Source organism: Haliotis cracherodii, unplaced genomic scaffold (assembly GCF_022045235.1).
Source record: "Haliotis cracherodii isolate W230 unplaced genomic scaffold, xgHalCrac1.p SCAF_15, whole genome shotgun sequence".
Classification (NCBI taxonomy): Eukaryota; Metazoa; Mollusca; class Gastropoda; order Lepetellida; family Haliotidae; genus Haliotis; species Haliotis cracherodii.
Window position 1 is genome coordinate 7,907,744 of NW_027266270.1, and position 24,541 is coordinate 7,932,284.

The 24,541-nt window shown below is 40.3% G+C and overlaps 2 protein-coding genes across 2 annotated transcripts in view; both read right to left on the reverse strand.

The window, feature by feature from the left end:
* Positions 1-24,541, reverse strand: part of LOC139462218 (xylosyl- and glucuronyltransferase LARGE1-like) — a 472,136-nt gene that overhangs the window by 410,792 nt on the left and 36,803 nt on the right. The gene's annotated exons all lie outside the window — the stretch shown is intronic.
* Positions 13,572-23,831, reverse strand: LOC139462222 (uncharacterized). The gene is made up of 6 exons (XM_071243816.1): positions 23,504-23,831; positions 20,254-20,448; positions 19,215-19,328; positions 18,413-18,658; positions 15,965-16,162; positions 13,572-13,750 (listed from the first exon to the last, which is right to left on the reverse strand). Exons 1-6 carry the CDS (start codon positions 23,829-23,831, stop codon positions 13,572-13,574), a joined length of 1,260 nt encoding a protein of 419 aa, XP_071099917.1.

Genomic DNA, 24,541 nt, shown 5'->3' on the forward strand with positions numbered 1-24,541 from the left:
CGTAGGCCGATGATTACTAATTTTTAAGTGTTCTCAAATAATAAGGCACAAAGTTGCGTCCCTTGGGCACACCAGAAACCTATGATCGTGGGTTCGATTTTCTGTTCACACCGATTATATTTCTGGGTTTGTCCAAGTACCAAATATATTGAGTAATTAAATAGTAGATACCCATGTGTGCTCTAATAGCCACACTGTTTGAGGACAAAAGTCAATGTAGAATCATATTGGGTGACCAATCGTCGATAAAGTCCACATAAAATGAAGACATATAGCCCGAAAACCATGTCTCACCTTGATCAGTGCGAGTCAGACCAACCCAAAAAACACCTCTATCCACCACTTTTCGTGTCACGAATTGGAATGTGTCCGCGGAGTGCAGTTGGACCAGCATCCCTCCCATGTCAACGCATGATTGCCTTGCGTTCTCAAATGGCCTTGCCTCGGTTGATATCCAATAACATATTCCTGCTTTTTCGAATGATTCACAAAAACCTGAAAAAGACAAGGTAAGGTGAAACGGGCTTATCTTCGCATTCAAGATTATTTGACTCACGCTGTTACGTGCATGGATGTGTGTGTGTGTGTGTTTGTACTGGTCCAATGATATTCTAAGCCGCAGTTTAACACGGACACCCACTCTGACACATTATACTGTCTCCGAACCGGCCAGTCCTTGGCTATCCCCTTAATGCCGAACGCCAGGCTGGGTAACAACAAGTAGCATCTTGATACTTCTTTTGGAATGACGCGGGCAGGGCCTAGCCACCAGAGACGGTCCTGAAAGAAGCCTACAAACTTCGTTGAAGTGACAAAGACACAAGTGTTACAAATAATTATTCCGACGAATGGAACATGACCATGAGTCTCCTTTTGGAAAGCATCATGTCTTTTCTGCTGTCTTGAAATAAACCTTCAACTTTTAGTCCTCAACAGCCAGAATCGAGAAATTGACTCATTTTGGACAACACAATACATTCTCAACGTTATATTTTAATCTCCTGTCACAACTACACAAATATTCCATCTGGGAATATGCAACTCTTCGTATCTCGAATGCATCGTAAATAGTTCACGAGGATGTGCATACGGTCCTCCATCACCCCTGATAAAACATGGCTGCTTTGCGGAGTGATCGCTATATTCAACCAATGAATCATGCAAGGGTTTGGTCCAACAATAAGAAAAAAACCAGCAATTGTTGTGATCAAGCTTTCTCCTCTACACAATACTCTGAAATGGAGCACAACACGTTTGTCCGTGATTTACAGTAGACGTAATTCAAACTTGACATGTCGTTTGTAGTTTCAAACAATCAGTAACTGCGCTATCGTGCCACTGGATTGTCTGATCCGTCACTTGATTGTCTGATCTAGGTTCGATTGTTTCCAGAGCGGTAGGGTAGCCTGGTGGATAAAGTGATCGCTCGTCACGCCGAAGGCCCGGGTTTGATTCCCCACATGGGTACAATGTGTAAAGCCCATTTCGGGTGTCCCACGCCGTGATATTGCTGGAATATTGCTAAAAGCGGCGTAATCACTCGTTTGTTTCCAGGCCGCCGTCGTATGGCAGGAATACCGTTGTTCCGCATCAGGCAACAAACAAACACGTACCTTTTCATGCAAATAGTTCGGGTGGCGGATGCTTCCGGTAGGGCAAAACATGCTTACCCTTTTCGCGAACACCTGGTGTCATCACTGACTTTCAGTGATCCTTTCACATAATTTTCACCGCAAATTTGCCCTTTACACCTGACGGTATCTGCTTTACCAGATAATCGAGACTGTATGATTCCCTGGCGTTGACGTTTTATATTTCCATGAAATATTTATAGTCTCATTTCATTACTTGACTTAAAATAGACACGCGTCTACACCTCATATTGGCCATCATGTATTCAGGGCTGATGTTTTGTTTTTGTTTGTTGTTTAACGCCGCACTCTGCAATATGCCAGCTCTGTGATGTGTAATGAAGCAACATAGTAACAGACAACCCGTTAGGTATTGACTGTGCATTGCATGTTGAACTTAAAACATCATCACTCGCAGGATTTCACATTCTAGATTTTTTTATTGTCTGTGAAAGCAAGTACATTATGGAAGAATATGCGCAGGAGATACACCTACCCTTCTAGCATGCCTTAAAAAGTGCTGAAATAACCCAACATATATTAAAGTATACCGTAATCATGATTAAAGATATTCTTACGTCAGTAACAGATTTATCAGATTAATTGCAACCACCTGTCCTCTTCTCTTGTAACTCTTATTTAATATGTCAGCAGCAAAAATATATTCTAATATCTGGAAAGACACTTCAGTGATTACAATACACAAAAAGGGCAGTGTAAACGATTTTTAAAATTATAGACCAGTAGCACATACAACTTGCTTTTTTGAGGTGCAATTGAACAATTATTCAATTTCTTCGGGAATATTGACGTATTAACGAACTTGCAATCTGGCTTCATGCCTGGAGATTACACTTGCTTATCCACGCACAAAGCAAAGTAATTCATTTCTTACGCAATAGAACACAGGGGGTCGAAGCTGTCTTATGCAACATCAGTTAAGCCTTTGATAAAGTATGGTATAAGGGATACTATTTAGGTTAACTTGCATGGTTTTGTCTTGAAAATAGGGTACAGAAAGTGGTTGTTGATGGTCATACTTCAGATCCAAAACATGATCCCAAGGGATCCGTCTTACAGTTTACATAAGTGATAATATCGATGGTGTCGACAGAAACCTTCGTCTCTTTGAAGACGACACCTCTGCATATTGTATTGTAGATGCTCCAGATACCACTCCTTATACAATATTTGTTGACAGATAAAATCTCGCATTGTGTCGAAAACTGGCAAGTAAATTTCAGAGAAGTCTGACGCCGTAATATTCTAGCGTAAGGTAAATCGATGTGGTGCACCGGTAATAAAAAATGAAAGGTGTTGATGTTGCTGAAGTCGATACTCATAATCTTTTAGGATTATGCTTACAGCAAGATTGTAGCTGGAAGTTACATACTAATAAACTCGTAACGAAGTCTGATAATAAACTATCTTGATGCATGTCATCGTTTCACAAACGATCGATGTTCATGATGTCAATCACTGGGTTGTCTGGTCCACATTCCATTATTCACAGACTGCAGTCATATATCTGGAATATTACTGAGTGCTGCGTTAAACAACAAACAAACAAGTTTAACATGAATACCCCACTCAGACACAGTATACTGACTCCGAGCCGACCAGTCCTTGTTTTAGCCCCTTAATGCCAAGCGCCAGTCAGGGTAACAACGAGTACCATCTTCAAACTATTTTGGTATGAAGTGGCCAGGGATCGAACCCCGGGTTTTCCGTTTCCCCGGGCGGACGCTCTGCCACTAGACCACGGAGGCGGTTCGTAAATATAGAGCCATTTAAACGACTGGTATAAATAAACAAGATTCAGACAATTAATGCACTCCCGACTACGACTGGGATGAAGCAACTTGAAGGCTCGTGAATATGAACGACACATTTCAATTAACGATAATTGGTCTTTTTCATGTGTCAAAAATACAATGAATTATGAAGTCGACTGTTTTATTATATCAAAGGGTTTGATATAAATTCAGTTCTTAGTGGTAATGCCAACGAAACTTGCACAGTTAATTCCAATATCATTAAATCTGTCCATGTAAATAGTTCAGATATATTTTAATCTTCTTGCTTATGATTTAGTTATACTTTAGCAATTTCATTACGGCTTGTTTACTAATCCATATTCATCTTGAATAAAAAATGTTTCAACCACAAGATTACATGTAATAATTTTTCATAACATGATGTTTGATTTTCACAAATTCATATTCCTGGATGTCTCGAACCCCGGATAACTCAAACATTTGTTTCTAGGTCCCCACGATTTCGACACTAGGTTTGACTGCATATGTATTAACTGTGGTTAGCAAACGATTATAGCGGTATGTAAGTATAATATGTAAATCACAATTCGAAAAAAAATCAACAGTACACTTGACTTTCTTCAACATATTTTTGTTGTTGACTTTTTTCAGCTGTCCTGTGTTGATGACGTTAAGCAGGTTTACTAACATGAACAACTCAAATATTCCATAATCATAAGAATATACATATCTTTAGACACACTTGAAACTAAATATGTTCTGGCAACAAATCAACGTTTGCGGATACGTCAGGTTCTACATCGAAATATATAAGGAACTATTTAAGTTTCAATTGAAAATTGTACTTACCTTTCTGAATCAGAATCAGAATAGGAATTGAGACGAAATACCAGAAACGTCCACACACTCCCATATTTTGTGTAAATCACATGAGAGATCTTGCATTTCAAGAGTCATGCGCACCCACCGATCGATGGTTCTGCGGATATTTACTCGTGGGTCGTTTTAAGTTGACTATTTACTCATTTAAAAGGTCTGAGTTTTTGAAAGAAGGATTGATTTGACATTATGTACAGAAAGTATGGACACAGGGTCCTTACAATAGAGGTATCTGCTTTGCTGCCGAGGAGTTTATGTTAATATTGATTAAAGTGAGTTCATAAAGTAAGAGCATAAGCGACAATACTCATTTCCATATCCATAGTCAATATACTGCAGGAGTCGGCATACACACGGCATTTATCACGTGATATTTTATGATGTCCAATTTCATATCATAATAATGCTATTGTCGGCATAGTACAGTTGACTTTTAGTAGAGAATTCTTATGGTTATGGAAAGTATTTAGACGACTGGGCCTGCCAAGCCGCACTATTTTAAAGACGTGTCATTCATTTATATATTCCACGCAGGTACATACTAAACTATACTCTGTAAAAAACGAAACGCAAAACGAACACAACGTGTATTACGGAGCTTCTAAAAATAACTTAGAATTATCCCTTCAGCATGGAATGAAATTATGTGCAAACCCATCCAATCCAGCCTATAATTGCGTCTTTCATTCTCTTAATGGGGAACTGTTTCAAAACAAATCCAAGCTTGTACCGCAACTTGGGATTCGGATGAAGCCCCATAATATTGATGCTAATATCGACTTAGATATAATATCTTCATACGGGTTCCTATCTACTCCTCCTTGGCTGTTAATCAGGCCTGAAATAGACCTTTCTCTCACCAAATTTAAGAATCTGACAAAAAATCAAATACTGTACTCCGCAAAAAAGAAACGCAACAATAGTAAAAACGTAAATAACTGACAGAGTGTTGCCTATATCCATACAAAATTAACATCGAAAATTTCTGCACGGATTAGAAAAAATGAGGTACTGCAGAAATTTGTTGACAGGATGGGAAAATCACAAAAACACAACCACGTGAGAGCCTGGCACCGAACAACAACATGACATGCACGTGCAACATCACTTGTCGGTCTATAAAAAACGTTGGGTTTTCATTTGCATGCCCTCACAATCTTAAAACAAGTGAACAGCGAAAACATGCCACGACTGATGGAAGCCCAACGCAACACTACAATGGGCGGACTGCACACTGGCGAATCCTCTTCGCCGGAGCCAGGTTTTTCCACGTAGAACTGTGGAGTCGTTATCGGGACACACGGGACATCACGTCACCTTCCCAGATCCGGTCGATCACGTTTCATTACTAGATCAGAAGACAGATACATTCGGCTACGACACAAACGTGAAACAACCACCACGGCCACCTCAACAACTATGGCAATACCAGGATTGCGCAGGATATCAGCCCAGACAGTGAGGAACCGTTTACTCGCTGAAGGTATTGGCGCTAGACGACCAGTTCGAGGGGTCATTTTGGCGGACATGCATCGTCGGCCGCGACGTCAATGGTTTCAAGGACACAGAGTATGGCCACAACTGCGATTGAGTCACTTTTTATGCTTCGCAGTCGTGGGAGATGTCGTGTTTACAGGCGTCGCGGGGAATGTTATGCCCGAAACTGCATACAGGAAGTGGACAGACTTATGCCCGAAACTGCATACAGGAAGTGGACAGACTTGGCGTTGGTAGTGTAATGATGTGGGCAGCCATCTCATACACAGGTAGAACAGACATGGTGCAAGTTCGAGGGAATTTAACGGCACAACGTTACTCGAAAGAGATTCTGCGGCCACACGTCTTTCCCATTATGCAACAAGCGAAAGTCATTTTCAAACAAGACAACGCCCGACCTCACACGGCAAGACTGACAACAGCCTTTTTCAGGGATCACAACATCCAGTTCCTGTCATGGCCCTCCAGGTCTCCTATTTTAATACCCAATGTGTGTGTGTGTGTGTGTGTGTGTGTGTGTGTGTGTGTGTGTGTGTGTGTGTGTGTGTGTGAATTTAACGTCGCATCTGCATTATGTCAGCCATATAGCGGCGAGACCAAATTAATATATTCCCAATTTAGTCATTTATGCAAAGTAATATTTAAAGACAATTTATGAAGCATAAATATATCAATATCAATATACAGTTTTAAAACACGGCCTACAGGCCACCAGTAACCAAAGCTGGGACACCTCGCTGGGGATCATGGGGACTTACAGTACCTCTGCTTCCTGCATGATACCAAGCAGGATTTACGTCATCACTTTAGCTACAGGTGGCTGTGCATAATACTAGCCAATATTAAAAAATACTTAGCAATGAGTTGGCTTAAAAACACTGGTTGATGATAGTTACATCGATTATGATAGGATTACGTGTCACACAGGGGGACAATAATTTTACGCTACTTTAACCTCCTGGACAGAGCCTTCAATAATGTCAGTTGATAATAGCATCCCAACAAATTTTAAAACAAACATTTAATTATCTACATACATATTTAAAATTTAGTATACAGACCAATTTCTTTCAAATAGCTTATAATGAGATGCCCACTGACACAAGAAAAGAGATCTTCAGATTTACGCTTTGATAATGTGAATCCTTGCGATTGCAAAGACCACACAGTCAAGGTTTGCTTTTGTTGTTGCAGGATATATATCAGTCATAATGAAGATTGGAACAAATAGTTGTTTGTCAGAGAAGAGCTATGGGCTATATAACATGAATTATGTTTGTTGAATGTCATCAAAGTTCCCGAAAGTGCTTAATAATATTTCATTTGCAATTGAAATGAAACTCACACTCTTTAGTCCGTGTTATTTCACGCAGAAATCCCTTGTGACGGATTACATTTGGCAGTTACTAACGGTAACATCTAGTGTATAAATAATTATTCACTTGGGAAAGATTGTTACAATTTAAGAACTTTGTTTTATGAAATCATCCAGCTTGTATTGGTCCATGGAGACCTGTAGTATATTGAGAGTGTTGTGTTGGGAACGACCACGTACCAGTATAACTGCAAAAAACAACTTGAATTGACATGCTTACTATTCCTCCATAGAAAAACTTATTGTTTGTAAGAAAACCATATGTACAAAGAAGACACAATTCATGGATAACAACTTTTGTATTATACTGTAATGGCGACGTTTTGGTAAAGATCCTTACACTGTTGTCAAGCAAGGCTGAATAATGAACATGGAATATGGTAGGTGGAGAATTAACAGTAACAACAATGACATACATGAAAGAGATTGTATGCAATTGTTGCTACTATGCATGTTGAATGGACGTAATAGATACAACGATTTTTCCCTGTTTTAAATTAATTTAGTGTGCAGGCAATTGATGAAGTTATCAACGTACATGGCTTTATCCTAGATAACTTCCCACAACCTAGATAACTTCCCACAAGATTTTCTGTGTGATAATGGAATCAAAGCAACAGTTATTAACACAATTTACAAGATGGAACAATATGTGGAAACCTTAAATGAAATAGACAGTGCTTACAACGAATTTCTGAGGTTGGATAATATAAAATAACTCATTAGTGCTATTGTGGTACAAAGCAATGTTGGAATCAAACCTAAAGGTTCAAGTTGAATGACGCAGCGTCTCAAGTGATTAATATCACAGGATATATAAACGCCGTCAACTACACAACATAAACAAGAAAACTAAATGAAATTGTGCAGAAACGTGATAGAACAAACGTCTTGAAAGATTGGTTTGTTGGTTTGTTGTTTTACGCCGGACCAAGCAATATTACAGCTATATGTCAGGGGTCTGTAAATAATCGTGTCTGGACCAGACAATTCAGTGATTAATATTATGAGCATCGATCCACGCAATTGGGATACGATGACATGCATCAGTCAAGTCAGCGAGTCTGACCACCCAATCCCGATTCAAAAACAGACTGCATATTCTTTCTAGGAGTGTCGCATAATACCTCCAGCTGTGCAGTCAGAGGGGAAATGAGCTGGATAATTGTTTGACTAAACTGATGGAAATTTTCAGGTTTTATTCCAAGCTCATGAAACAAAACAGGACATTATTGTAATCAGTTTTTAACTGGGAAAAAAAATCTTGGGTGGGCAGAGTTAGCTCCCTTGCCATTAAAGTTGGTATAGAACTATCACAGGTAGATATGCACTCATCAGCTATATACATGGAATCCGAAGAAAAGGCTGTGTATTCTTGAAAATTAAACTTGGTTCTCTCAACTGTGGAATGACAAGAATTTGCCAAATGGAAATATATAGAACCTATAGAACATTTAAAAAGACGTATTACCAGAATCTTTTTTATTAAGACCAATATCAAGACCCAAGCTGCTATCTAAACTGAGAATATTGAGTTGCAGAACGTTACCTGTATCAGTTGAAACTAGTCGCCACACAAAACCCACTTCACCACTAGATAACGTCATGTTTCTTCTGTAATAGAATACTAAACGAGGGTCACTTATTAACTTACTGTCATGTATACCTGTCTCCGCTACACGCTATTACAGAGTGTGGACCCCGCTTACCTCTCCTCTTCTGAAATGCTCTGAAATGCTTGTATCTCTTGTGCAGAATGATAACACTCAACAAATATTGATATTTATTTTATCCATTTGTTCTTATACACATTGTCTCTTATGGCGCTTAGATGATGTAAAAGTTTAAAACAATGTTAAAAACCAACGTTTCCCAACATATAATGCGTCACAAGATTCTCTTCAACTGAACCGATACGATACTGATTTGCTGCGAAGCCCTGTACTAAAATTAGATATATTTTAGAAATCTAAGTCTAAAGCATTTATTACATTGTTAGTTTACTGAGATACTGTGACGCGGGGATTGTTCAATTTCATTTGAATTGGAATTTCGAAATGTTAATTTCTAAGAGAAGATCTGACAACTAATCCACACAAAGTCAATACAATCAACAACAATGAGATTAGAGATAACACGATATTGATTAGTAATGACCTCAATGTATAATTCATATTTTTAGAATGTCATGATCATCTGTTAAATGTCACATGCAACGTGAACTCTGAACGTTGTGGAAGTGATAGTAATCGGAATAGACAGTCGTAGCAGCGGGAATAGAGATATTCGGAGGACAAGCCTCTATGAGGACCAAATGTTCCTCATTATTATTGATTCAAATGAAAATAATGATAATAGAAAACTGTGTTCACAAACCTCACTGATCAAATAGAGAACATGACGGTATGCATACCGTTCCAACGCCCTCACTTACATTCCAGTCAATATTTCTTTATTTGAACTTTTTAGCAATGCACATGGGCATTGGGGTTAGAATAAAACATACACACAAAGCACTGCCTTTCAAAATCAATTTACCAACTCAGCAACATCAACTCAACGTGACTAAGAGTATTTGTTGAAGACTCAAAATAATAATCATTTTAATGACACGATTCCTGAACGAGTTGCATGTCAAAGGTTTGCTGGCGAGTTGGGTGTTTACTTACATGATGATTTCATATTACTGAGATATGATATGCAATGCATTTACAAAACAGACAGAAAGCTATAATGAAATTAACCATTAATAGCCAACCTCAATATGCATCAGGAAAATGCACTTAGAGAGCAATGTACAAGGTCGACAAAACGACAGACGTTGTACTACAAACTGTCAACCGAGTTGCGACTGTCTGCGGAAACAGATTCCGTAGGACGTAAAAGGTAAAATAGTTATGAAATTATCAAAGACACCAGCTGTTTGCGAAAACGTTAAGCATGGCATGCCCCCATATAGGGCCTAGCACTCACAAAAAAATCGAATAGGTATTCGTTTGTTTGTAGCCTGACGCTGCACAGCAGCACTCCTGTCATACGGTATCGGCCTGAAAACAATGGCGTTTGATTGAAAAGCTTAGCTAGAAGTAAAAAGTACCTTCCATAACATGAATCACATTGGTGGCATAGAGAAACGGTATCAGACATAATTGCATAGACATTCATGATGGAGAATATTGCAGCTACTTCTTACTCATAGCTATTACCGTAAAATAACGCAATTTGATATTTTCATCAGAAGCGGATTGTAGCTGGCATGATATGTACAATGATTAGCAGGAAGATTACCAGAGATTAGTTAAGTTAAGGTATTGTATAGTACTGGAATGTTGCTGCTAGTTTGGTTATATGATTGAGTGAGTGGGTGAGTACGGTTTCCGCCGCTTTTAGCAATATTCCAGCAAATATCCCGGCTGGGAGCACAAGAAATTGGTTTCACACATTGTACCCATGTGGGAAATCGAACCCGGGATGAGCGAACGCTTTAATCACTAGGCTACCCGCAGCACCTTAGTTGTATGTAGACCACATGGACTGTAAATACTTTTGATAGCGGATTATGTAATCAGCATATATTGTGTCGTCTATGCACATCTTCGTTTTCAAATTCGGCTAATATTATGGTTTTGGTTTTGGTTTGGTTTGTTGTTTTACGCCGCACTCAGCAATATTCCAGCTATATGACGGCGGTCTGTAAATACCAGACAATCCAGTGATTAATATCATGAGCATCGACCCACGCAATTGGGATCGATGATATGCATCAACCAAGTCAGCGAACCTGACCACCCGATCCCGTTAGTCGCCTTTTACGACAAACATAGTCACCTTTTACGGGCTAATATTATGATACTGATAAGGGTGAATCAAAGATTCAAACCTAGAATAGGCGGATCCAGACGGCTACGATAATTCTGCTCAGTAGGGTCTTCGGCCATTAGACTAAATGTGTCACGTCTTTGAATGGCACACATAGATGTAAGTAGAAACTGATCCCAACGACGAGTAGCAAACTGTATGGTGGCCTGCGTGAGAGATATCCTCCCACATTTGTATGCTGCCTGCTGTATACTGGTCATGTTAAAGTCACTCGCTTTCTCGTTCAACAACATCACGACAGACATTTTAAAGTGCAATACATATGTAGATAATATATTATTAACCACACTTTGTTTGATAGGCATTACTTAGAAGTTGACGGATGACAAGATAGACACATTTTTTTTATGGATAACAACTTCTTTAATACTGTAAAAGGCGACGTCTCGGTATAGATCCTTATACCGTTGTCAAGCAAGACTTGCTTGACAACGGTATAAGGATCTATACCGAGACGTCGCCTTTTACAGTATTAAAGAAGTTGTTATCCATAAAAAAATTGTGTCTATCTTATTAACCACACATTACTCAATAAACTATTTTAACTATCTTATTGATGTATTTCCCCACTATTGTTTATGCTACACGTCTGTTCATATGTATATCCTGGAAATAGGTTAGGTTATTTTGGCCATGAAGCTTGGCTCCAGTGAGACGTTTGATACGTTCCTGTGGAAGGTTTTGCTGTTCTCCATGCATTCTCAGTTCGTTAATAGTGGGTCCCTCTAAATGATATCAGATATATAAATATATATATATATATATATATATATATATATATATATATATATATACTGAACCGCAAAAAGAAACGTCATCACTGATAGATATATGAGAAACCTTATTTGTCCAAACACTGTAAACATACTTTTAGACGTATCAAAAAGATGAAACTTGGCAAAACTGATCATCAAGGTTGATTAAAGTGTCAAATGTTCTTACAGTGAAACACAACACTAGTCTCTGAGGAAATGGCATCACAAGTCAGTATCTTGTGTCTGCCGTGCAACGTCGATACATGGAATGGATGAGGCGGTTGATGAAGGCCATAGGCACTTGAGCCCACACTCTGAGGAACGCCTGACGCAGTTCAGCTGCATTTGTCGGCCTTGGTCGGACGTCATTCAGCCATCTTTGTATTACGTCCCACAGGTGCTCAATGGGATTTAAATCGGGTCCGAGCGCAGGCCACTGCATGGTTCTGATGCCATTCTCTGGAGGAAGTTTCTTGTTGCTCTCGCAGTGTGGGCACGGGCGTTATCATGCTGAATCTCGTGGTTGCGGCGACGTGACAAATGAGGTATGGCGAGTGGTCTCAAGACTTGGTCAATGTACCGAGCTGCTGTGACACCATTGCCTCTCCATGGACCGATGTTCTGGAAGACCACAGGGCCGACCCTCTGTGCAAGACCAATTCCACCCCACACCATGATGCTCGGACCAGCCCAACAACACAAGCATCCGAAAAACGTTCCCCACGGCGTCGCAAGACTCTCTCTCGCTGCCATCTGCTGTTGAGATACAGTATCGGCTCTCGTCTGAGAAGAGGACTCTTCTCCACTGCTGGTGGCGCCAATGCTGGTGCTGTGTTCCGATGACATGCTGTCAGAATGGGCCCTGTTGTGGCCTGTGACAGTGGAGGTGTCTGCTCGTCAATCGTCGACGCACGTTGTCCGCACAAATGTGTCGCTGGTCTGTCACAATCTGACGACCCTGACGTCGGTTGGTGACCCTTGGTTTTCCACGACGTGGTCGGTCATCTGTAGTGTTGGTGGTCTAGTACCGTTGCTGGAGCCTGTATATGGTCCTTACGTAGACTTGAAATGCATTGGCTAACTGAATTGCCGGGCGGTTTGTCCAGCTTGCAATCGTCCAGGGGCTTGGTGTCGCTGATTTCTTGTCAATCTTGCCATGTGGTAGCAATTCAATAACGAATGAATGTTATCCGATCTGGATGGGTTTGTATAGGGCAAGAAATGGGTAACGCATGTGCATTTCAGTTTGCACGGAACTCACGTGCATCGGGTTACCATGGTCGTTGCCGTGATGCGTTTGGGCGATATGTTTTATTGTCATCTGCTTTGTTTTTTTATCATCAAATTTCATTTTTCCGGACAAGGTAATGTTAAGTTTTAGAAACTTTGCCAAAAATTACCCATATATTTAAATGACAACTTTTCATGCAATGTTACTTGGACTGACGTTGCGGTTCAGTATATGTTCAAGAACAAAGGTAAGTGTATTAAAAATCCAATGACTTCCGGGGCATTTATGTTTCTTAAAGCATGCGAAAAATGTATACTTTAAATGTTTGAAGATCTTCACGTATTCCAACAATGTTATGTGTACTTCACATTATTATCATTCCCAGTAATGTATGAAATTAAATGCAGATTTTAATTTTTAATAAATAATAATAATTTCTTGATAAAGAAAATGAAAAACACAAAGGTCTTGGCGTTTTTAGTTTTATTGTGAAATGCATCTGCATTTACGGTGTAAATCTCTGTACTGAACCATTTGTATATCACTTCATTGACATCTTACACTAACATTTTCTGTAAGACAAAGATCGTGGTGTTTAGTACAAACAGAATTATGATTTGATTTCTGGAGTTCTTCGATGTACAAGTCTTGTACGGATCTGACGTCATCACAGGTGTCAGGGCTGCCGAGGATGCCACCGGAAATGCTCTGCAGATCCGTGGCGTCTATAATACACGAAAAATGTAAAAATGAAGTTAACAAAAACAACAGGTTTATCACCATGTATCATTGATGATATACTAGAATTCATATTCATTTTAAATTTAAATTTGATATGTTTCATGTGAACTACTTTCAATATGTTTTAATGTCAATATGGTTTTCGGTGAGAAAAAGTACATAATACCTGACGAAGCAAACATTTTCACCATTTGTGTGCACGCCACTCATGATATTGTCAACATTTTCAGATCAGAAAGAAACATAATTTTATTTCAAACTAGAAAGTCAAATATCATCTATACATACACAAGTATTAAATTCCTGTCAACAAATATTATTATTGAACATGGGGTATCGACCAAAATTCACGAAGAAGCTTTGCAACAGTTATCATCTGATATGTTTTTGTTTCAACGAGTGTGGCGTAACTACAAAGTCTGTAACTGTTTCTTTAAACTGGGTTAGAATAGGTCTGGTGTAACAACTGCATACATGAGTGGGATAACGTGAGTAAGTAATGACAACAGAAGGAACATATTTCATGTTATCTTACTCATGTTATCCTACTCATATATGCAATTGCTGTTACTGTTAATTCTCTTCAGTTAATCCTCCACCTGCTATATATATTCTGTACAATGTTCCTCATTCATTCCTGCTTGACAACGGTATAAGGATCTATACCGAAACGTCGCCTTTACAGTATTAAAGAAGTTGTTATCCAAACATTGTGTCTACTTTGCCATCCGTCAACTTCTAAGTAATGCCTATCAAACAATTGATTAACTGATAATAACCCTTCCAGAAAAGTTAGTAAATTCACATGGCATACGTGACGGTTGTCACCTGACTGAGTAGGAGGGATCGATTATAGCAATAGAGCTCAAGTAGTACAGGAATGGCTGTGCCGTGTACGAATGTGTGCATGTGCGTGCGTGCAATTACTTATTTTGACTTGTTCAAAATGATCCCCTTTTTTCAAATCAACAATTGTATTTGTCTTTGCATGTGTTTGTTACAGGTGCCATCAGTGGGACAGGATGGTATCATCACTCTTTGATAATGATTCATCAACACATGCTAACAATATAGTTGGAATCGTAGAATGGATTTCTTAGGATAATGGAAATGATTTTGTCGTTTTATTATTATAGTGCTTGCCCATTTTTTACCATACCGAAGTTTAACATGAATACCCATCCTAGACGCAGTATGCAGACTCCGAGCCCACCACTCTTTGTTTAAACCCCTCAATGACGAGCGCCAGGCAGGGTAACAACAAGTACAATATGTTTACGTATTTTGGGTATTATGCGGCCGGGGATAGATCCTGCGCTCTCCGGACAGATGCATTATCTACTAGATCATCCCTTCAGTAATAGGATTATACGTGCTCTCTTTGTTACCAATAATTTGTCAATTGGATCAGGAACTACCTTTGAATTACTTTGATCTTACAAATACTTGATCACCCGGTGTTATTTAATTATAGTTTATTACAAGGTAGAGATGTTTTAATTGCCAGCCAGAAAAGCATAAATAATCATTATCTGAAAACGTATCCGAACGGAATACATTTGGTCTTCTTTACAAAGTGGAATATTTATACTGTCATACAGGAACCGACCTAGTGAGAAGTATTGTAAATAGTTATTTGACCACCGATTACATCCCCGCTTTATTGCATCATATGATACGACACAGTATTTGCGACAATTTGGGGGAAAATAAAGCAGGAATCGGTGGTATTTTAGGCATGTATGAAAATTTGATCCTTGTCATACATGGAGGTGAAATGGCGTTTTACGTCGCGTCCAAGATTATTGCACTTATATAGCGACGTGCATGTGTGTGGCTGCTTGTCCGAACTGATGCAATATATAGTGCTAGCCCACTGAGATACCATGCCGCAGTTTAACATGAATACCCAACTCAGACACAGTAAACTGATAGCGAGCCGACCAATCCTTGCTTTAGCCCCTTCATGTCGAGCGCCAGACAGGGTCACACCAAGAACCATCTTTAAACGTATTTTGGTATGACGGGGTCGAACATTGTACTTTTCGCTCTCCGGGCGGACGCTCTACCATTAGACCAAGGTGTCGGTCCTCATACATGGAGGTTTGTGATCTATGAAAATAATGAACACGTGTTGTTGAACGATGTGTCATGTGTATATGGTGCAGATGAAGGGAGGTGTATATAAAGTAACACACCTTCACACTGAAACGTTCCTGGATTGGATGACCACGCTCCAGTGGCGCCACACACATACCAGCGGTCCTCATTGATATCACGTGGTAGGGTGTAGTTAGCTCTGCAGCCAATCAAACAATACTGTCCAAAGTCAGTCCGCCAACCGTTGCAGGCCACGTATCCAAACTGGGGGACAGGTAGCTCGTCACAGGGATAGGCTGTTGGGGATAATTTTTCATGTTATAAGTTAGTATTTTTTTTTACTTTTCTAGAAGGTTTATAAAAATCATCACGACAACGATGTACAGCAACCTCCTGATGATCCAAGGTTTGGATGTGATGCCCAACATGGATCGTTGCCGTAAAATCAATCACTGGATTGTAGGGTCCAGATATTTTATTTTGTTCGGACTAACAGCACATCATCATGTACAGTACGCAATTTATGTTTTGTGTGTAAAAAGCTGAGGATAAATTAGTGTTTTCAACATTTTCAGGAACATAGTATATAATATATGTTTTTAAATCCCTGATAACGATAATAATATAAGTAACTGGCTTGTCTTGACTATTACTTACAGGCATCGTCATATACCTGGAATACTGCAGTTGCATGGGAGTGCAAAAGACAAGTTGTGAAGTAATGTCGGCTTAGTCTTGGTGTAACACAGAGTTGTATGTCTGAAGGTTGAGTGAATGCTACTGTCACGTCAACTGTCACTACACGAAACTGAGTACTGGTCACCGACCAGTTATTTTCATTTTATTTCTGACATATTTTGTGACTGTACCAATAAAATTTATCGTTGTGAAACTATTAAATGTCTGTTATAACGCTTCGTTAGTGAATCAAACTTGGAAATGGAACATTCCCGTCGACTTACTGTACCAGTTATCGCCATCGTCTTAACAACACGTGCCACGTGATCACGCGCACCGCTTCAGTTATACAAATTACATTTTTTAGTATCTCGGGGATCGCACTCAAATGTTTTATTCATCCAAATAAATCAACTTGTCGTCTGCAAACTGACAAAAAACAATATTCCCCAAATACGACCTTCACACACTATGTACTGTGGATTTCGCGATATATAAAGGTTATGCATTTTTGGAAATATAGCTGAAATAGGTTTCAGAATTTTTGGGGAAGAAATGACAGACAAATAGAAAGTAATGACGGAACTGAAAGTGCATCATCGTGTTGTTTGATTTATATTTACGCGTGAATTAGTCACGTGACACCGCCCGAGTGTCTTCTCTGAAGTTGTGTTTGAGCAAGGTGATTATGGTAGTTTTTTTAAAAATATTTCCTCACATGAGTTTGTTCATCATTTTCGAACAAATATTTCTCTCTTCGAATAAAAACGAGCAAAAGTAAACGGAGATGCTCTCGCGTGCCAGCTATAACGGGGAGTTGGCGATTATTGGTCATCGGCGATAACTGGTCGCTTGCCAGTCGTTGTGCTGATATTTGCAGTCAAGACTTTGACCTTCATGCATGCTGAGTGCTCAATGGTCACCAGTATGTAAAACACAAGCTGGGATATCGTATTGTTTTACCTACCCTCAATCGTTATGGCGTGTTGACATATTATATCAGGTAGTTATCCTGGTAATATTAGTTTTGGTATATATCCATGAGGATTATGTGGATACACTGACAATATTGTTATATATAAACAGCATTCTAAAAAAAAACACTTATTGAAAGACAATATTAAATATACCACTTGGTACATGTAAACCTTGAGGGCAGCTCTTAATCTTGAATTTATCTTCAATGTCTGAACAGTAAGGTCACTGTAAAGATCGTTCCTAAAGTAGATTTGACTTTCTATACGTTCCAAGTTGAAATGAGAACGTATGAGACTTTTGGGTGAGGTGAGGTGAAATTGGGTTTAACGTAGCGTCCAAGATTAATGCACTTATAAAGCGACGTGCATGTACGTGTATGTGTTTGTGTGGCTGATTGTACTAGTCCGGACTGATGCCGATTTATAGTGCTAGCTCACTGAGATACCATGCCGCAGTTTAACATGAATACCCAACTCAGACACAGTATACTGACTCCGAGCAGACCAGTCCTTGTTTTAGTCCCTTAATGCCGAGCGCCAGACAGGGTAACAACAAGTACCATCGTTGAAAGTCTTTTGGTATGACGCGGCCGGGGATCCAACCCCGGACCTTCCGCTCTCCGGGCGGACGCTCTACCACTAGACCACGGAGGCGGTCTACTTTTGGGTGAAGTGCAAACATGTTTCTTGTTGATTTTGTACCAGTCATCTATAAGTATGTATTGACAAAAGAGAAACATGTATGTATAACATAATTCTCGTTTTTATTTGAAGGAAATGTGCACGTACCCATGAACAAATGTTTCCAAAACGAAACTACCTACTACTTAAAGGTTCACGCAATCTTGCACATTGGGTATGGTATGGTTATAAAGACTCCAAACTACTTACGTCGGACGTTGAGTTGAAACTTGCACTCCGTCTGTAAACCATTGTTTGTCTTGGTGGCCACGTATTGGACGAAGAAGTCGCCCCAGGGGAAGCGGTACGAGCTACTGACGTAGTTGGATGTCGTAGTGACTTCGTTACCATGCGGGTCTGTGAAGGTTGGCACCTTCCACTCGTGGGTCAGTTCACGGTCAGCTGTGTTGAGGGTTGTCTTGTTTTCACAGCCACTGACCACAGGAGGTTGTACGTCTAGAGGAGGGGTTGTCACTTTCACATTAGTTTTAAGTGAGTTTGGTTTAATGCCGCTTTTTACAGTATTCCAGCTACATCACGGCGTGTCAGCTTAATGTGGGAGGAAAGCCCGAAGTGATGCAGGTCTCAGACGTTTAGCACTTCGGTGAAAGCCATGAGCACGGGTATGGTGCTGACAAACCTACAAACATAATCGGGGCGAACCGGGATTCGAACCACAAATCATAGGTTCCCCGCGTGCCCAAGGGACGCAACTCTGCACAGCCAATCGCGGCGCCTTAGACCACTGGGCCACCAGTGTCCCACATTAGATATGTTTAAAAGGAAACCGTTTATAACAGTAAGATGAATGTAGGTTTACGTACAATTTATTATGCTCCATAAGACTCTGTATGCAACAAATGGGCGACACGTTAACTGGGTAAACCTGTTTCACTCGACCATTCAACAGTAAGTGTTTACAAATTGTTAAACAAATTGAGACAACTTGAGAACCGTGAGTGTTATTTCAAAAATTCATTCTAACCTTGACAAGCCATGTTGGATTTCCTACCTGCTTCACAGTTTATCCCTGACCATCCAGGGGAACATACACACGTGTACATCTCCAGACCGTTCACACACGTGCCTCCGTTCTGACAGGGGCTGCTGTTACAGGACTCAGCGACTGGATGGAGAAAGCAAACATAAGGTCAAAATAGCCCCTTACCCGCCATAGCTGGCTGGACATGTCACCATCATGGTAACACATCACTTACACGTTGTCATTGTAAAAGGCTGTGTTTTGTTGTTTGCGATTTTACTGATTATTTATTTGTTTGTTTGTTGTTTAACGCCGCACTCAGCAATATTCCAGCTATATGACGGCGGTCTGTAAATAATCGAGTCCTGACCAGACAATCCAGTAATTGACATCATGAGCATCGATCCACGCAATTGGGATCGATGACATGCATCAGCGAGCCTGACCACCCGATCCCGTTAGTCGCCTTTTACGACAAGCATAGTCGCCTTTTACGGCAAGCATTGGTTGCTGAAGACCTATTCTACCCCGGAATCGATTTTACTGATTAACTTTAAGCAACTGTGTAAGTGTAATACGAATAATGCGATAAAGTTTAACACGAAACTAATGGACACGCTCATAAGGAGTGACTAATTTAAGATTTCACGTTTCAACATGCAAAATTCCATCCATTCTCCGCGAAGGGCGACAAGAATGTACCCGACGCTTTAACATCAAGAGACGTGAACATCAGCATTAGAATTAGTCTTCAGCAACCCATACTTGCCGTTAAAGGCGACTGATGGGATTGGCTGGTCAGGGTCGCTGACTTGGTTGTACATGTCATCGTTTCCTAATTTTGTAGATCGACGCTCATAATGTCAATCAGTGGATTGTCTGGTCCAGATTGTGTACAGAATATAGCGGACGAGATAAGAGGTAGTATTATCCCAATGACACAAGCACTACACAACTAGCACTACCACTACAAGATGGGTCCCTTTGGGGTAATTTAGAAGGAAAAATAGTTAAGCACCGAAATTCCATGATTCCAATTTTCCCTTTCAATGAGGATGGTCTCACTTACACAAACACTCTGGCTTCATCCCCGTCCAGAAACCGACAGAAGATATAATGGTGTCCTGAGAACACGTCCTTGTTGCGGTGCCCGTCATGTTGTAACCGAGGTTACAAGTATAGGTGGCAAGGCTGCCGTAGTTGTAGCTGTTGCTCACGCTGTAGTCGCCATTCGCTATTGTCTGAGGAGCCCCACACGTAATCGCTATTTACAAATTAAAACAATTATTACAACGTTATATCGTATATATCTCGGATAATATTCCTCTCACGTTTACACCTGTTCGCATTTGGTTAATATTAAAGATTTCGTTGCTATAATTATTATCTGTGCTTTTTTTCAGTCGTTTTAATTACCTTGCGACTTACAGCACTGAATCCACTATGGAATCGAACGTGCAAAAATATACTTTGACACACTTTGAAAAAAACGCATGGTGGATTTAGACTTTTATTAATAACAACTAGACAGCTGAGCTAACCTTGTTTGTATTACCACACTAATCAAGGTTATAATTAATGACTAGCAGAGGAATTACAACAGGTGTTAATGACTGCCCCAAGAACGAATATCGTGTTTGGCAAGCACTGGCCCTTGCGCATGTGATCCCTGTTGTTATGTCCAGGTCAACGTAGCGACCTTATGAGAGAATGAGTGAGAATGGTTTTACGCCAATTTTTGGCAATATTCCACCAATATCACGGCGGGGGACACCAGAAATGGGCTTTACGCATTACTCATGTCGAGAATCGAACCCGGGTCTTCGGCTTGATCTCATTCAAAAAAAGGTGGGACACCCAGGTAGGAAGCAAACTTCACGAATAAAAAACATCAATCGGTCAAACCTATTTGGATTGTCAAGACATGACGTTGTCGTTTTACGACGATGCCGTATTGGCCACAGTCGGTTTACACACAAATATTTGCTTAAGACAGATGGAGACGAACTTCCTAAGTGTAGCCCTTGCGATGAAAGGTTCACCGTCAGGCATATATTGCTTGACTGTGTGGACTTTGCAATCGCAAGAGATTCACATTATCAAAGCGTAAATCTGAAAGGTTGCGTTTTCCGTGTCAGCGGGAATCTCATCTTAAATTGTTTAAAAGTAATTGATCTGTATAATAACTTTTAAATATGTATGTGAATAATTAAATGCAAGGTTTTAAATTTGGTGTGATGCTATTATCAACTGACATTATTGAAGGCTCTGTCCAGGAGGTTAATGTAGCGTAAAATTATTGTCCCTCTGTGTGACACGTAATCCTATCATAATCAATGTAACTATCATCAACCGGCGTTTTTAAGCCAACTCATTTCTGAGGATTTTTTTAATATTGGCTGGTATTGTGCACAACGACCAGTAGCTAAAGTGATGATGTAAATCCTGCTGGGGTATCATGCAGGAAGCAGAGGTACTGTAAGTCCCCATGATCCCCAGCGAGGTGGCCTAGCTTTGGTTACTGGTGGCCTATAGCCTGTGTTTTAAAACTGTATACATGATATTGTTATGCTCAAATATGTCTCATAAATTATTTTTATATATTATTTTGCATTAACGACTCAACTGTGAATACATTAACTTGGTCTCGTCGTTATATGGCTGGAATCATTCACCTTCGGCGGGACGAGCGAACGCTTCAACCACTAGGCCACCAGACCTCCCCGCGCCGTTATGAGGTGGTGGTTGACGTTGACGCACACACCGCACTAGCTCTTACCACATGTTCTCGCGACCCGTGAAGATCAGGGTCTTTAGCAACCAATGCTTGTCGTAAGAGGCGACTAACGGGAGCGGGTTGTCCGGCTCGCTCACTTGGTTGATGCATGTCACCGTATCCTTATTGCATGAATCGATGCTCATGATGTCAATCACTGGAATGTCGTGTCCAGATTCGATTGTATGCAGACCGCCGTCATATAGCTGTAATATTGCGGCGTTAAACAACAAACAAAACATGTTCTCCAGAGGGTTACATGCAAGAGTGTGTTTACAGGGAGTTGCCCTTGTCGAGGACACTATTTGATCTAGCTTCTAGCCTCATTACCCCATGCCCATTTCGTTGTTTTCTGTCAGTACGCTGAACAATATTTCCCTAAATCCACTATGCGTTTTCATATTGTGTCTGTAAAGTAAATATATACCGGTAACTAAAATAACTGCTACAGCAAAAGACATCATTTTTTCCACTTCATACCGTAGATACTTTTATCATTAATTGAACCGATTTAGAAAATGAAAATAGTTACCTTAGAGCTTTCAAACACTTAGTTCCTCATTGAATAAAATCGCTTTAGCAAGATTAAGTAACATTTCCATTCCCTTGATTTACAAAACTTACAAGTCTATATTAGACAGGGTCTATGTTTGTACTGTCGTATATTTTATACGTTGCAAGTTGAAAATAAAGCGACAAAACCCTTTCCTTATCCAATAGAAAGTCGATTGTACATTTCCGACTATATCATGAGCATGTGTTTATAAATCACTATCAAATAGTAGTGATACCGGGTGTTTGCGAAAAGGTGAGCGTATCCTGTCTTACCGGTGGCACCCGTCACAAACACATGCAAAGGGGAAGACGAAAACATAATGGTTCAATTAAACCAGGGAATTGCATACTTTGTGTCACTGATGCGTCAAATTTGGAAATGTCCCCACATGTCTACCATAAAACCTTTTGAAAGATTTACTGAGGTCTTGAATGTTGTAACCTTGATCTAACAACTTCTGAGCAAGAGTCGTATGACGCTCTTAGAAATCTTGGTAGAAAGAGCATGTTCGATTGTACAGTTGACTATTTGAAAGTGAAGTCATCCCTCTTGTCATACAGTCTTGTGGAGATTCTTTTGAATCTTTATGCATAGATCTAAATATGAGTGAGTGTGAGAGTGAGTAGGGTTTTACGCCGCTTTTAGCAATATTCCAGCAATATCACGGCGGGGGACAACAGAAATGGGCTTCACACATTGTACCCATGTCGGGAATCGAACCCGGGTCTTCGGCGGGACGAGCGAACGCTTTAACAACTAGGCTACCCGACCGCCACTCTAAATATGAAACAGATGAGGCGGAGATCACTGGTCTCCTTTATTGCGAGTTCAGGTAAGGTATGTAACGCTAACATATCGGCCATTTGTTTTTCTGTGGCGAAGGGAGCTACGTTTCTGTTTTGTTTTTGTCTGATTGTTTTCATTATTATCCCAGCATCCCACAATAAATAAATCAATTAATCAAGTGGTCAGCCCCATAACATTTACCGTCGGTGCAGCATGGTCCATATCTCCCGCCTGGACACTTGCATCTGCCCGATGATGAGTCGTAAGAACCAACTGTACAGACAGTGTTGCAGTCTTGATGTTCGTAGGCCCCTGCTCCTGCATCACAGGACTCAAAAGCTACACAACTGTCGATCATCAAAACACTTCTTGAGCGTTGCTGCATCCCATAACACTGCGAATCACAAATGGACCAAGGATTCCAGGTGACCCATTCACACTGACACTCATCCCAGGTGGAAGCGCGTTGGCTGCTCACAAGCGGTGCCATCAGACAGACAGCCACAAACCTGAACATCACTGGAACCATTATTTCTTTTCCTCACAAATATTCAACGATGTACGATGTTGCAAAGCTTCATCTGTCAACACAGGTCCAGTGCGTCTTCGAGTAATATATACAGTTGAACCAGTTTGTAGGTATTCAAATTGTTGAATAGAACCATGGCCAATGCACGTAACGATGTAACGGGCACCAGAAACATAAAGTTATGGTTATTCTACGAGAACTGTTCCAATTGGTCTCCAAGTATAGACAGACTTAGCACACGGGTATGAGACGTGAAGTGCTATGAAGAGATTCCACTGGAATGTTCGTGCGATCACAAAGGCTATATCATTTAGAGATATCAACATCAGATTTCTTAGAACCACTCAACCACCAACTATACATGACAGACGGTAAAACCTTTGTGTAGATGTTTTCCAATACTTCCTTAATCACAGATCAAACGTGACTTTGTGTAACTATTGCATGTCGTGAAGGTGTTGCGTGATGTATTATCATATTGCGTGACGGAATATAAACACTGGTACTGTCCTGGTAAGGGTCTTCAATGTTTAGGAAAAACTACATCTTGGGTTAGATATCCCTGATTGTGTTTCACGGTTTGTCAATACCATACCCGAGCTCATGGGGTAAGCACGCCGTGATTTAACTGACTCTATCAATCACAATGGACGCTCACACGTGTGTGTGCGACGGGTGCCACCAGTGGGGCAGGAAATGCTCACCTTTTC